A 15,215-nucleotide genomic window follows, 5' to 3' on the forward strand; every position below is an offset into this window, starting at 1 on the left:
GTTATTGTTAGATTTGAGCAATGTCAAGTTAAATTCCATTAATTTGAACTCCTGTTGTTCTGGATTGAGAGATAATGTGTGTATTGCATTTGCCATCTGTCAGAGGTAGGGCAGTTATCTTCTGCTAATTGGGCAGTTTACTTTATCTCTTCAACAAATCAGTCCTCCCTTTGGGGAGATATCTTTTGTTAATGGGCCATTGAGTGTCACTGCATGACTGATAAAAATTACATCATCCCACTGTGAGGTGCTCTGCCCAGAGGGAGGAGCCACGCAGTGCAGACATGGAATTGACCACAAGAAATGTCATTGTCTGTGCCATTTCTCATTTTGTTTCTCTCCATCTCCCCCGTGGCATTCACATAGACTCTGTCAAAGACGAGCCGCCTTCTCAGTGGCTTTAAAGAAACTAAAGGATCTCCCAGAAGAGTTTTCTGCAGAGATGCCCTTTGGTTGCCTTCTCTGGAGCTGCAGCAGCAATGTCTGTGTGCAGAGCTGGGGCAGATCAGTGCTGGCACAGCAGCTGTGCCCAGCAGCAGCAGCAGCAGCACTTGGTGTTGGCAGTGCTGCTGCCGCGGCCCTGCCCCGCTGCCCTGGTGGCCCTGGTGTTGCTGCAGGGCCTGAGTGCTCTCGGGGCCGGGCACAGTCCTGGGGGTGGCAGTGCCGGGGCTGCAGCAGGGACAGGCCATGGGCACTGCTGGGGCAGCGCTGACGCCTCAGGCCAGGCCCTGGGGGCTGCAGGCTCCTTGCCCAGGCTCTCTCAAGAACATGGCCAGGCCAATGCTCAGCACAGAAAAGCCCCAGGCTGAGCAGCCCCAGGCTGGCCGTGGGCAGGCTGGGGGCAAACAGCATGGCTGGGGCTCTGCAAGGGCCCTGGGGGAGACGGGAAGGAGCAGCAGAGCAGGGGCTGATCCATCCCCAGTGCGCTGCACAGCCCAGGGCAGCGTCCCAGAGCATCCTCATGGAGCTGCCAACAACATCCCCCCTCTGCAGCCCTGGCCTCTCCCCCAGCTCACACAGGTGCTGCATCCTTGCAGGCACAGCCACGGCAGCACTGGCTCAGGAGCCCCTGTTTGCATTGCACACAGCAGGCAGGAGCACCCCCATGCTGTTGCTTGTGGGGACATGAACCTGAGGGAGCACAAATGCCATCAGCCCCTGGGGCCAGCAAGGGCTGGGGGACACCAGGGAAACCACTCAGCTTTGTCCTGGCCTCTGCAGTCAGCCAGAAAGTTTGTTCCCATCAGCTGGGAGTTTCCTGTCCCGCTGCAGACGCTGTTGCTCAGAGCCAGGGCTTTATCCCCAAACTGCCCTGAGCATTTCCTTTGCTTCAACTTTGCTTTCTTTACTCTTCCTCTTACAAATTTCTTCCTCTTGCCCACCCCTCTTCCCTCCTCTGCAAACTGCCCATCCCCATTTGCCCTTTCCTCTCTGGCCCCACTCCCCATTGTAGTTCCTGACTTGGCACCATGGGAATGTCCCTTGGGGAGCAGGATCATCCTCCAAGTGCTGCAGGAATTGTCTGCAGGCTCCTGCAGTGCCTGGTGCTGCTCCCTTGTCAGAGGCACCCCAGGCCAGGGGGACACATCTGGGCTGCTGTGTCTGCCTGTGGGGTTCCCTGTTCTGGGCAATGAGGACGAGCTGCAGAGGGGAACCTGGGGAACCCAACCCAGGCCACAGTGACCTGGATCATCCATGTGCTTGATGGGCTTTGAGGCTGGGAGGAGAAGCTGAGGCACCTGGGCTCCTGGAGCTTCTGAAGAGGAGGCCCAGGGCTCATCCTGCAACTGCTCCAAGGATGGTTTCAGAGAATCCCAGAACCAGCAAGGTTGGAAAAGACCTTGGACATCATCAAGTCCAACCTGTGCCCTGACACTGCCTTGTCTCCCCGGAGCCTCCTCTTCTCCATAATAAACGAACTGAGTTCCCTCACCTGCTTCTCACAGGACTTGTGCTGCAGACCCCTCATCAGCCTCCTTGCCCTTCTCTGGACATGCTCCATGTCCTTCCTAAATTGGGGGCCCAGAACTGGACACAGCACTCGAGGTGCTGCCCAACCAGCGCCCAGCACAGGAGAAGAATCACTGCCCTGCTCCCACTGGACACAGTATTCCTGATCCAGGCCAGGAGCCATTGGCCTTCTTGCCCACCTGTGCACACTGCTGCCTCATGTCCAGCCTGCTGTCCATCAGTGCCCCCAGGTCCCTTTGTGCCTGGCTGCTGTCCAGCCACTCTGTCCCCAGCTTGTAGTGCTGCAGGGGTTGTTGTGGCCAAAGTGCAGGACCCGGCACTGGGACTTGTTAAACCTCACCTTGTTGGATTTGGCCCCTGGATCCAGCCTGTCCAGGGCCCTGTGCAGAGCCCTCCTACCCTCCAGCAGATCCACACTCACATCCAGCTTGGTGTCACCACAGTTCCTTGAGGCCCCAGTGTGCCAATGGTCTCCATGATTCCATGAGGCCTCCCGGAATCACAATGTCCCTTTGGTTCCATGGAACCCCTTGGTGTCACAAAGTCCCTTGGATCCTTGGGTCCCGCAGTGTCACAATGGCGCCGTGGTCCCCCAAGGCCCTGCAGTGTCCCAGTGGATCCTTGGTTCCATGAGGTCTGGCAGCACAGCAATGCTCTCCTTGGTTCCCACTCTCTTTTATGCCTCTCACTGTCAGACAATAGAAGGACACCTGGCAGATGAAGGGGAGTGGGAGTGGATATCTACTCGAGGAGGGAATAATAAAAATTCCTTCTGGCCCCCACTCCCCAGCCAGGTGCCACTTCAGAACAGCTATGAGCCCCTGGATCTAGAGAGTCAACCGCATGATTTAGAAGAAAATTATCTGCCCAGTGAGCCTCCGAAATTATGATTCATGTCTGAGAAGGATTACCACCTGTAACATCAAAAAGGAAAGAAGTATAATCGTGGTGAGTGACTCCCTTCTGAGGGGAACAGAGGGCCCATATATGAACTGGACCCACCCCACAGAGAGGTCTGCTGCCTCCCTGGGGCCTGGGTACAGGATATCACTGAGAGACTGCCTGGGCTGATTCAGCTCTCTGATTATTGCCCACTGCTGATACTCCAGGCTGGCAGTGATGAGACTGAAAAGAGGAGTGTCAGGACAATTAAAAGGGACTTTGGGGCATTGGGTCAGATGATTAATAGGACAGAGGCACAGGTAGTCTTTTCCTCAGTCCCTTTGGAGGCTAAGAAGAGCAGTGAAAGGAATAGAAGAGCTCAAATTATTAACAAGTGGCTTAAGAGTTGATGTTGAATTTTGAATGCAGAATTTTGATTATGGGGCAACTTTTACTGTACCTGGCCTGCTGCAACCAGATGGGCTCCATCTCTCTGTTAAGAAGCAGCAGGTTTTTAGCTATGAACTGGCAGAACTTGTTGAGAGAGCTTTAAACTAGGTCTGAAGGGGGAAGGGGATGCAGCTGGGCTGTCTGGAAGCAGGCCCAATGGCTGAGTGAGCCTGAATTAGGGGTGAAATCAGCAGCCCAGCTGAGGCACATGGATACCAGTGCACACACCATGGGTAACAAACAGGAAGAGCTGGAGGCCATGGCCCAGCAGCAGAGCTGTGGTGTAATTGCCATAATGGAAATGTGGTGGGATGACTCACATGGCTGGAGTGCTGCACTGGATGGCTAGAAACTGTTCAGAAGAGATAAAAAAAAAGACAAGAGGTGGAGGAGTGGCCCTTTATATTAGGGAGGGCTTTGATGCTATGGATGTTGAAAGTAACGATGAAGTTGAATGCCCGTGGGTGAGAATTAGGGGGAAGGCCAACAAGGCTGACATCCTACTGGGAGCCTGTTATCGTTCACCCAGCCTGGAAGAAGAGGTGGACAACTCATTCTGTAAGCAGCTAGAGAATGTGTCTGGATCATCAGCCCTTGTTCTTGTAGCTGACTTCAATTTGCCCGACATTTGCTGGGAACTTAATACAGAAGAAAAAAGGCAGTCCAGGAAATTTTTAGAGTGTGTGGAGGACAACTTTTTGTCACATCTGGTGAGTGAGCCCACCAGGGGAGGTACTGTGTTAGATCTTGTTGTTTGCAAATAGAGATGGGAGATGTGGTGGTTGGAAGCCACTTGGGACAGGGTGATCACGAGATTATAAAATTCTTGATATTTGGTGACGTCAGGAGGAACATTAATAAGACTTTTATACTAGACTTTCAGAGGGCAGACTTTGGCCTATTTAGGAGGCTTATTCAAAGAGTTCCTTGGGAAGCAGCCCTTAAATGCAAGGGGGTTCAGAAAAGGTGGATATGCTTCAAAACAGAGACCTTGAGGGCACAAGAACAGACTGTCCCTGTGTGCTGAAAGATGAGGCGACGAGGCAATCGCCCAGCCGGGATGGGGAGGGAGGTTTTGGAGGACCTTAAGAATAAAAAGAGGATGAATCATCTTTGGAAGGAGGGTCAGGTCTCTCAGGAAATATATAAGAGGGCTTCTAGAGCATATAGGAAAAAAATCAGGGAGGCCAAAGCTCATTATGAATTTAAAATGGCGACTTCTGTAAAGGATAATAAAAAATGTTTTTACAAGTATATTAATGGTAAAAGGAAGGGTAAGGCCAACCTCTGTTCTATACTGGATGAGGGAGAGAACTTAGCAACTGCAGATGAGGAGAGGGCAGAAGTGCTTAACACAGTCTTTGCCTCAGTCTTTGGTGGAAGACGGCTTGTCCCCAGGACAACTGTCCTCCTGTGTTGGTAGATGGTGCCAGGGAACAGAATGGTCCCCCCATTATCCAAGAGAAGGCAGTCAGAGAACTGCTGAGCTACTTGGATGTTCATAATCCATGGAACCAGATGGGATCCACCCCAGGGTGATGAGGAAGCTGGCAGATGAGCTTGCCAAGCCACCCTCCATCATTTACCAACAGTCCTGGCTCACTGGGGAGCTTCCAGATGACTGGAAGCTGCCCAATGTGACACCCATTCACAAGAAGAGTGGGAAGGAGGATCCTGGTAATTACAGGCCAGTCAGCCTGACCTCAGCACCTGGTGAGGTGATGGAACAGTTTGTACTGAGTGTCATCACCCAGCACTTACAGCATGGCCAGGGTATCAGAGCCAGCCAGCAGGGGTTTAGGAGGGGTAGGTTGTGTTTGACCAACCTGGTCTCCTTTTATGACCAGGTGACCCTCCTGGTGGATGCAGGACAGGCTGTGGATGTGTCTATTTGGACTCCAGCCAGGCCTTTGGCACTGTCTCCCACAGCACACTCCTGGAAAAGCTGCAGCCCAGGGCTGGGACAGGAGCACTCTGGGCTGGGTTCAGAACTGGCTGCATGGCCAGCCCAGAGAGTGCTGGTGAGCGCTGCTGCATCCAGCTGGCAGCCAGGCACCAGTGCTGTCCCTCAGGGCTCTGTGCTGGGGCCAGCTCTGTTCAATATCTTCACTGAAGACATGGATGAGGGGATTGAGTCTTTCATTAGTAAATCTGCAGATGACACTGGGCTGGGAGCATGTGTCCATCTGGTGGAAGGTAGGCGGGCTCTGCAGGCAGATCTGGAATGGTTGGGTGATTGGACAGAGTCCAATAAGATGAAGTTTAATAACTTCATGTCCCAAGTCCTGTATTTTGGTCACATAACCTCTTGCAATATTATAGGCTGGGGACAGAGTGGCTGGACAGCAGCCAGGCAGAAAGGGACCTGGGGGTACTGCTCGTCAGCCAGCTGAACATGAGCCAGTAGTGTGCCCTGGTGGCCAAGAAGGCCAATGGCTCCTGGCCTGGATCAGGAATGGTGTGGCGAGCAGCAGCAGGGAGGTCATTCTTCCCCTGTACTCATTCACTGGTGATGCTGCATCTTGAATGCTGTGTCCAGTTCTGGGCTCCTCAGTTTAGGAAGGACATTGAGATGCTTGAGCACTTCCACAGGAGGGCAACAAGGCTGGTGAGGGGCTGGGAACACAAACCCTGTGAGGAACAACTGAGGGAGCTGGGGGTGTTTAGCCTGCAGAAAAGGAGACTCAGAGGTATCCTATCAATCTCAACAACTTCCTGAAAGGTGGTTGTAGTCATGTGGGGGTTGGTCTCTTTCTCCAGGCAACAAGTGACAGAACCAGAGCACACGGTCTACAGCTATGCCAAGGAAAATATAGGCTAGATAGTAGGAAAAAGTTTTTCATGCAAAGAGTGATAAAGTACAGGAATGGTCTGCCCGGGGAGGTGGTGGAGTCACCATCCCAGGATGTGTTTAAAAAAAGATTGGATGTGGCACTCGCTGCCATGGTTTATTTGAGGCATCAAGGAATGAGTAGGACTCAATGATCTTAAAGGTCTCTTCCAACCCTGTGATTCTGTGATTTGGTGATTCTGTAACCAGGGGAGCATTATGACACCTCAGGGCCCCATGGAACCAAGGGAACATGGAACAGGTCTGGTTGGCTTGGCCTCCCAGGGGCCACCTGACAGGTCCAGCTGATCTTGGGATATCAAGGGCTGCCTCTCATCAGCTCCTGCAGCACTGGGACTCCATGATTTCATTGCTATGGAAAAGAACCATCCATCTTTTCAGGTGACCATAGCCAAAATTGGTACTCTCCCTAAAAGATTTCCTGTAGGCAAGGATATCTCCCAGAACAATACCTGCCAGCTCTGGCTGGCCTTGGCCTCTGGTGATCACCTCTCATCTTCCCCTGAAACACTGCGGCTGTTCCTTCCTTCCGATGGAAAAGAATGAGCTTTCATGCCAAGGGCCATGGCCAAAATTAGAATTTGGCCTCCCAAATTCCGTATATCTAGGGATTGCTCCCAGACAAAAGCAGCCAGGACAGACAGGCCAGGCAGGTCCTGTCCTCTGGTGATTTTCTTAGACTCCGAACTGAATGTTTTCGTTTTAAAACACCTTGGGCGGAGCCCCCAGAGATCTCCCAAAAAAGGGGTTTTGAGGCCTCAGGCCCATGACCACTCCATATGGAGAAAGGAGCTCTGTGCTCTGTGCTGATGTGGGGGTTTTGCATCATGGAAGTGATGTTCTATAGAGAAGCTGCTAGCAGATTCCTCTGTGTCTAATAAAAAATAATCAGTAATAGCTTTGAGAATTGACAATCTGTTAAACCACTAAGGAAACTGTACATGACTCTGTGAAGACACATGTTGAAGATGAGAAAGCCTGGGAGGGTCTCTTTCCCTTCTGTCCAGCAAAGAGGTAACAAGGCTGGCCCAGCCCCCGTCTCAGCCGGGCCGGGCCGGGCGGCTCCTGCCGTGGGGCCGGGCCCCTTCCCAGGGAGCCCCCAGGCCCCATCGGCTGCCGGGCAGGGCAGGGGAGGCCGCGGGGCCGAGGCCGGGCCGGGCCATGGCTGCGGTTGCCAACACCTGGGCGCTACCGAGCCCTGCCCCGCCGCCAGCCCGGGCCCAGCCAGGATCCGCTGGGCCCCAGGAGCAGCCCCGGGCCGGGCCGGCTCGGCCAAGATTCTGCCACCCTTGGGGTTCACCCGCAAGCCCCGGGCAGGGGGAGGAGAAGCCATGGGCCCCGGCCGTGCTGCTGCTGTGTTCTGGCCTGGCTGCTGAGATCCTGGCCCTGCCCCAGCGCGGCCCATCCTGACACAGCCCCAGCGCAGCTGCTGCAGAAACCTCCATCGTAAAACAGCTCCGGCTGCAAGGACCGAGCCCGGCCAGGGTCACAGAACCATCTGCAGGCCCTGGGAGAGATACTAACTCTTTCAGTGCTTCCATCCTCCCTCGAGTGAGAGAAATGGACAAAGTGCAGGCAGACAGAAGAGCAACATGAAGACACCGAGGTCAGTGAAGAGGAAGTTGAGTCCCAGATGGGAGGGATGAGGAGACGCTTTGATCTTGGGGCTGAAATCCCCTTGTAAATCTTTGGAGAAGGATGTAATTGATACATCAGACTCTCTTTTTCCCTATAGCACATTGAAAACTATGGGTGGATGACTTGTTCAGCAAAGGCCTCCATGCTAAAGTAAGCAAATGTTGAGGTAGCTGTGGTCCCATGAGAAGTTTGAAAAGAGAAAGAAAAGTGATGAGACCCTGTGCCTCAGGAGAGAAGAAGAAGATCTCTGTTCCCAGAGATGAAGATGATGAGAACCTTTGCTCTTAAACAGCTCATCTTTAAACTAATACCCCTTAAGCTGACATGGCCCATAAACACAGCGGCGAAAAAAACTGATAAATAATGGGAGGGACTTCACGATCGTTAATTTTTTGGGCAGCTGCTATTCATGGAAATTGAGAGCCATGAGAGAACTTCTTATGGAGAAGTCTCCATAGCCCGAAAGAGAGACTCCTTTCTCTAAGTGAAAGATCTCAAGGAAGACTATGCTAGAGGTGATAAACTGAGTGAACATTTTAGGTTTTGACTCTTTACATTGTCAGTAAGAAAGAAGAGGTTGTAGCGAGAGGAAAAGTATTCTGAAAGTTTTGTTCTGATACATATTACTCTTTCTTTTAGTTACTATTTATAAATTTTTCTTTGTACCCTTTTAAAGTTTTAAGCCTACTTTGCTTTTCTCCTGATCCTGTCTCACAACAGGAAATGAGTAAGAATATTCTAGTGAGTGCATTGAAAATTAGCCTACACTGAACCCACCACACTAGTTGATGCATTGGCTGAGAAATGTCAAATTGGTGAACAAAAAGCACAACAGAAACATTCCTGATGAACTGCATGAGAGCAGAGAAAAATCAAGGCAGAGCCATGGTTTGTCAGGACTTGCTTGATCCTAATGAGCCCCTTGGTGCATTTGGAGCTGAGCCCTTGAACCTCAGGGCCTGAGAAGAGATTGCACAAACCTTTCCAGGAGTCAAAGTCAAAGGAAACATCCAAAGTGTCTCAAAGCATGAATGGGACCCAATAAGGTCCATCCCCAACACAGGCTACTCATGGACTCCTTGGAGGAGAGAATTGGAGGCCAAGATGGCACAAAAACCACTGAGAAACTCCATGTAGAAAGGAAAATCCAAAATAACTTAAAAAACTTGAGTATCTCAAAGTATTAATGAGACCCGCTGAGTGTCAATACAGAGCTCTCAAGGGACTTGTTAAAGCCGATAATTAGGGCCATAATTGCACAAACCTCTCACAGAGTCTGTATCAAAAGGGAAACACCAAGTACCTTCAAATAACTGAAGTACCTTGAAGCATTAATGAGCCCCACTGAGTGTTGTTACTGGCAAAGCCTCTCCAGGGACTAATTACAGCAGATAATTGGAGGCCATGATTGCACAAACCTCTCAGAGAGTCCAAGGCAAATGCCAAACCCAAAGTCCTTTGAAAAACCTGCAGTCCCTGGGAGCATTCAGGAGCCCCCAGGGCCATTGCTGAGCAAGGCTCCCCAGGGACTCCTTCCAGCAGATCCTTGAGGCCACTGGGATGTGGGCTAGGGGGGATGCTGAGGGCAGGACAAGGGGCTGACAGTGCCCAGCCTGGCTGGGGCTGTGCCAGGAGGCCCCAGGGCCTCAGGACAAGGTGTCTCCTCACAGCCCTTGCTGGCACAGACCCTGCTGCTGTGCCCCAGGCCACCAAGACTTGGCTTCTCTTTGTCCCCACCTGTCATCAGTGCCTCCAGTTCTCTGCTCTGCCTGGGGCCTGGGGACACTTTCTCAGTCGTGTCCCTCAGTGGGACTCATTAAAAGTCCAAGAAACTTTGGAGTTGGATTCTGACTTGGAGTTCTGGAGAGGTTTCTTCAGCTGCCTCTGAGGGACTGATGTTCAGGGCCTGAGCACAAAGCCCCAGAGGGTCATTAAAGTCCTGCTGCTGTGTCTGTGCTGCTGAGCTGGGCTGGGCTCCTGGCACAGAGGCAGCTCCTGGTAAGCAAGCAGAGCTTCAAAAGCACATTTCTCTTGATGAGCAGCTCTTCTGCCAGCCCAGCAGGGCTGGGGCACTGCCTGCAGCCAGCCCGTGCACAGCCCAGAGGCACAGAGAGCTTCAATCAGTCAGGGCTGGGAAGGTGCTGAGAAGTGCCTGGAGCAGAATCCCTGCCAGCCCTTGGCACAGGAACCTCTGGCTGCAGGACAATGCAGCTGCAGCTCCTGGAGCCATCTCCTAAAGCTTGAACATCCCAATGCCTGCAGACCCTGTGAGTACATTCTCTGATTCTCTCTTGTGCAGAGCAGCCAGGGGTGCCCAGGGCTGTCCTGCAGAGCAGGCTCCTGCAGCCCAGGGTGCTGTGCTGGGGCAGGGACTCTGCTGCCTGCCAGGGACAGCTCTCAGCTGGCCCGGGGAGCTGCTCCCAGCACTGGGGAGAAGCTGTGGGGGGAAGGAGCCATCCTGAGCAGGGCAGGTGCTGCTGCTGAGAGGGGCTGGGTGGGGCAGGGCTGCTCCCAGCCCCAGACCAGCCTGGGCACAGGTCCAGAGGACACTTCCCAAAGAAGGTAAGCCTGGCATTGCTGGAAAGATCAGGAGCTTTCCTGAGAGTGTTTTCAATTTCCTGCTTGGAGAAGGATGAGAAAGTTGGGGTAAGGACAAAAAGATGTTTTATTTTTATACATTTTCTTATATTCATAGCTCTGAAAATTACTATTATATAGTTTTAAAATTATAATCCTTACATTACTCTATTGAACTCTTTATTAAGTCAATTAAACAATTATTACATACTTCTTTAACTATAATCCTTAATTATCTCTAGTACATTTCCTTACCTTTCTCCTCGAATTTACAACAATAGGATGAATGTATAAATACATTCCTGGTACTGTATAGTCTTATTATCAGGAAGAGGCCCTACTAGAAGAACATTTTGGGTTTTTTTTACCAGAATGTGAGCAATCATAACAAAAAGTGATGGCAAAGAAGCCCTTGGACCTACTCCTATGAGTTGAGCAGCTATGTGTAACTGGGGAAACAGAATCTCCTATTGGATGTTTCTGTTAAATATCCTAATTAATCCACCTTAATGAATTGTTGAAATAAGTTGTGCCCAATTCCCACGTGGACACCTGGAATCTTCCAATAAATGTCTTTTCTTTTTACTTTACTGTTCTAACACCTTTGCAAGAGTTTTATTCTTTTTTTATTAGAGACAACAGAGGGATGAGAGAAGCAGAACAGGAACTGTAATCCCAGAATCACAAAACATTCTGAGTTGAAAGAGACACACAGAATCATGAAAGTAATGTTTGAACATTTACAGAGACTCCAGAACTGTAACTGTGGGTGGTGAGTCTCTCTGCTGGGAGCCTCCCAAAGGGCCCTCAGCCACTCCTCAGCCCTGGACAGCAGCAGCATCACCTCTGCAGGGCCCAGCAGGGCTCTCCTGAGCTGCCCTTGCCCACCTGCACACACAGCCTGCCCCAGCCAGGGCCCGGCACACAGGCAGGTTTCTGTAGGGCCGGGGCCAGGGCACACAGGGTGGGATGGGCTCTGTGAGTGCTGGCAGGGACAAGGCTCCTCTCAGGAGGGAATGTCCAGGCCCAGGGAGATGCTCAGGCACGGAGAGGGGGCTGAAGAGAGCAGTGCTGGGGCAGGAGGACACTGTTGGTGTGTGGGAGGTGCGGACACAGCTGGGCACGGGAACACTGTCCTGAGTGCCCGGCTGTCTCTGCCCTGCCCTCTCAGGCACAGCACCACCACATCTTCTCTTGTTTCTGCCCTGCCCTGATATTGTCACTGTTATCTGCTGCTCTCAGGGAGGCTCTGGCAACTGCAGCAACTGAGTCAGGCACTGCCCTTGGCATTCCTGCCAGGCAGGGGTGTCCATGGGAATGGGGTGTCCGAGCTTCCCTGGGACATGTGGGGCTGTGGGCAAAGCAGTCCATGGGAAAGGGGAATGAGCTGAGCCCCCTCCCTGAGATCCCATCATGGGCACAGCCGGGGATCTCCTTGCTGTGCCCTTCCAAGCTCTGAGCTGCCCTCCTGGGTGCAAATCTGTGCCAGAGCCTCTGGCAGTTCCCTGAATGTCCCATGGGGAAGGGCAGAGCTGCCACAGCTGAGGAAATGCTGCTGGGTTTGCCAAGGGAGCCGTGAGTGTCCTTGGCAAAAGGGGGTGCTGAGAGCTTGCCCAGAGACCTTGAGAGAGGGTGAGACATTCAGGGATCCCTCTGCTCTGGGCAGGCTTTGGTTTATGCCAGGGTGACCCAGGAGTGTGACTGTGCTCTCATTGCAGCCAAAGGTGCAAAGCCAGGGCAGTTGGGAACAAGCCCATCCAGCTCCTCACCTTCCATCTGCCACAGGGAATCCTTTGCCTCTATCATCTCTCAGTGGCAAACTCTGAGTGCAGAAGGAATGCTGGGGATTTCTGACCTCAGAGAGCCAGCAATGAAGTTCTAAAACAATTCCAAAAAACAACTCCTGACATTCTTTAGAAGTGTGAGTGCAGATGGTACCAATTCTTTCTCCATTAAGTGATTCCCCTGACAAATCCTGAATATCCAGCCTTGTCCCTCTGCCCCATTGCCACAAACCCAGGGCAGCAGGGCAGGGATGGCTCCTCAAGAGCCCCCATGCACAGGCCTGGCTGCTCCTGGCACACTCAGCCAGCACAACTGGAGCTCAGGCAGGGACCTGGGTGAAGGTTTTCCCAGAGCAGGAACAAGGGTGAGCGAGTACCACTGGAACAGTCTGCAGGGAATGGCCCATGTTTGGCTCCAAGCAGCCTCTCCTGACTTGTCACTGTCCTTTCTCCATGAACAGGTCCCCATGTGCAGCCACAGCAAATGTCCAACAGCAGCTCCATCAGCCACTTCCTCCTGCTGGCACTGGCAGACACGTGGCAGCTGCAGCTCCTGCACTTCTGCCTCTTGCTGGGCATCTCCCTGCCTGCCCTCCTGGGCAACGGCCTCATCATCAGCGCCGTAGCCTGCGGCCAGCACCTGCACACGCCCATGTTCTTCTTCCTGCTCAACCTGGCCCTCAGCGACCTGGGCTCCATCTGCACCACTGTCCCCAAAGCCATGCACAACTCCCTCTGGGACACCAGGAACATCTCCTACACAGGATGTGCTGCTCAGCTCTTTTTTTTGTATTTCTTCCTGTCAGCAGAGTATTTCCTCCTGACCATCATGTGCTACGACCGCTACGTGTCCATCTGCAAACCCCTGCACTACGGGACCCTCCTGGGCAGCAGAGCTTGTGCCCACATGGCAGCAGCTGCCTGGGCCAGTGCCTTTCTCTATTCACTGCTGCACACGGCCAATACATTTTCCCTGCCCCTGTGCCATGGCAATGCTCTGGGCCAGTTCTTCTGTGAAATCCCACAGATCCTCAAGCTCTCCTGCACCAAATCCTACCTCAGGGAACTTGGGCTCATTGCAATTAGTGCCTGTTTGGTATTTGGCTGTTTTGTGTTCATTGTTTTCTCCTATGTGCAGATCTTCAGGGCTGTGCTGAGGATCCCCTCTGAGCAGGGACGGCACAAAGCCTTTTCCACCTGCCTCCCTCACCTGGCTGTGGTCTCTCTGTTTGTCAGCACTGTTATCTTTGCTCACCTGAAGCCCCCCTCCATCTCGTCCCCATCCCTGGATCTCTCAGTCTCTGTTCTGTACTCGGTGGTGTCTCCAGCCCTCAACCCCCTCATCTACAGCCTGAGGAACCAGGAGATCAAGGATGCCCTGAGGAAAATGATGCCCCTATCTTTTCAGAAACATTAAACTTTTCTTCTCCAGAACCTTCAGAATGCAATTCTTGACAATCTTGGCCTTTTTTTCCTATTTGTCCATTTTGTCACTGGGAATTTTTCCTATTATTTTTCTGGTGTTACAATGTTTTTATAAGATACTGCAGTACTACTCTGAGTATTTCTACATGATATTCTCCTTTTTAACACAAAGGCTTTTAGGTGGCTTGTTCCTTGTGCATGTGAATAAAAAGAAGTGGCTATCCTGAGCTGTGTGCCCAAGGCATTTCCTCAGCCCTTCTCTGGCTCTGCAGGGGCAGTGCCTGTGAGCAGAGGTGGAGGGAAGGGGCTCCCAGCACAGCAGCACGGCCAGGGACAATGGCCCTGCCTCTTTCCACATCTGCTCCTCCCAGCTCCACACTCCCCTTCCCAGCCCTGCTGTGGGTGCAAGACCGGAGTGCTCTGGCAGCTTGGTCACTGTCCTGCTGCGTGTCCGTGCTGTGCCCTCAGGCAGGGACAGGCCATGGGTATTGCTGGGACACAGCTGGGCTCCAGCACAGCAGCTCCACCAGCAAAGGGCATCTCCTGAGCGCAGGGCAGGAAGGCTTTGCTCCCCTCCAGAGTCACTCTCAGGACTCTCAAAGAGGCTCCTTATGTTCCTTGTTCTCCCAGGGCTCAGTGGGATGAGATCAGGGTCTCACTGGGGCCTCCAGGGGACTCAGGTCTGGATGAGGTTTTGCTTGTGGGTGGCCAGTGCCCATCAGATGGGGAATGGTCTGTGCTGAACCTTCCTGGGGCTCTGCAGCTTGTGCCAGGGCTGATGGCAGGGGAAGGTTTGTCTGGAGGGAGCTGCCAGAAGAACCTGTAGGGTTCCTGAAGGGACAGTGTGTGCCAGGGACCAGCAGGGAGTGGAGCTCACTGGGCACAGGCCTGGCCAGGCTGGGCTCACCCCAAGATCAAGGACTGAATGTCTGCTGTAAGCCAGGAGACCTCTGCAGCCCAGGTACACAGCAGGCCCAGGGAAAGGAGTCTGGGCACTGCCTGGTCTGACCCTCAGGGAACTCCCCCAGGAGGATCCAGGGCAGCCCCAAGCCCCTCTGGCAGCCCTGGCACAAGGCAGGCACCTCTGAGCCCCCTCCATGCCCTGCAGAGCCTGTGTGGGAGGGGGTCAGTGCAGGGAGCACCATCAGCTGCCTCTGTGTGCCAGGCTGAGCAGCAGAGCCCAGCAGAGGCAGCCCAGGGCCCCGGGCAGCACAGCCCCCATGCTCTGCAGAGCAGCAGCCCCAGCTCGGGGCTCTGGGCAGCAGGGCAGGGGCTGCAGCAATGGCTGCTGGGGCCAGCACAGACGTGTTCCCCTGGGAAAGGCTCTGGGGGCAGCTGGCATGGGCCAGGAGCAGAGCAGGAGCCCGTGGGTGTGCAGAGGAGCCCTGGCAAGAGGCTGCCCTGTCCCTGGGCCAGCAGGAGCTGCCTGAGGAGCCCGGGGCCAACTCTGCTGCTGGGCTGGGCAGCGGGGCTGGCCCTGGGGCTGCAGGAGCTGCCCGAGCTGAGCATCTGCTGAGCATTCCAGACCCAGAGTGGCTGTCCCTGACCTCCAGTGCCTGCAGTTCCTGCTGCAGGGCCAGACCTGACTCTGCTGCTCTGCTGGGCTGGGGCAGGGGCAGGGAGAGGAAAATGATGGA

General features: G+C 53.4%; 1 protein-coding gene across 1 annotated transcript; it reads left to right on the forward strand.

Annotated features, from left to right (window-relative positions):
- Positions 1-13,018: 13,018 nt before the first annotated feature.
- On the forward strand, positions 13,019-13,735 carry LOC135291628 (olfactory receptor 14J1-like; the record flags this gene model as incomplete). Its single annotated transcript, XM_064405884.1, has 1 exon — positions 13,019-13,735. A coding segment is annotated over one exon (552 nt), but the record flags the coding sequence as incomplete, so codon positions are not given.
- Between the last annotated feature and the right edge of the window lie 1,480 nt (positions 13,736-15,215).

Source organism: Passer domesticus (genome assembly GCF_036417665.1).
Source record: "Passer domesticus isolate bPasDom1 chromosome 8 unlocalized genomic scaffold, bPasDom1.hap1 SUPER_8_unloc_1, whole genome shotgun sequence".
Classification (NCBI taxonomy): domain Eukaryota; kingdom Metazoa; phylum Chordata; class Aves; order Passeriformes; family Passeridae; genus Passer; species Passer domesticus.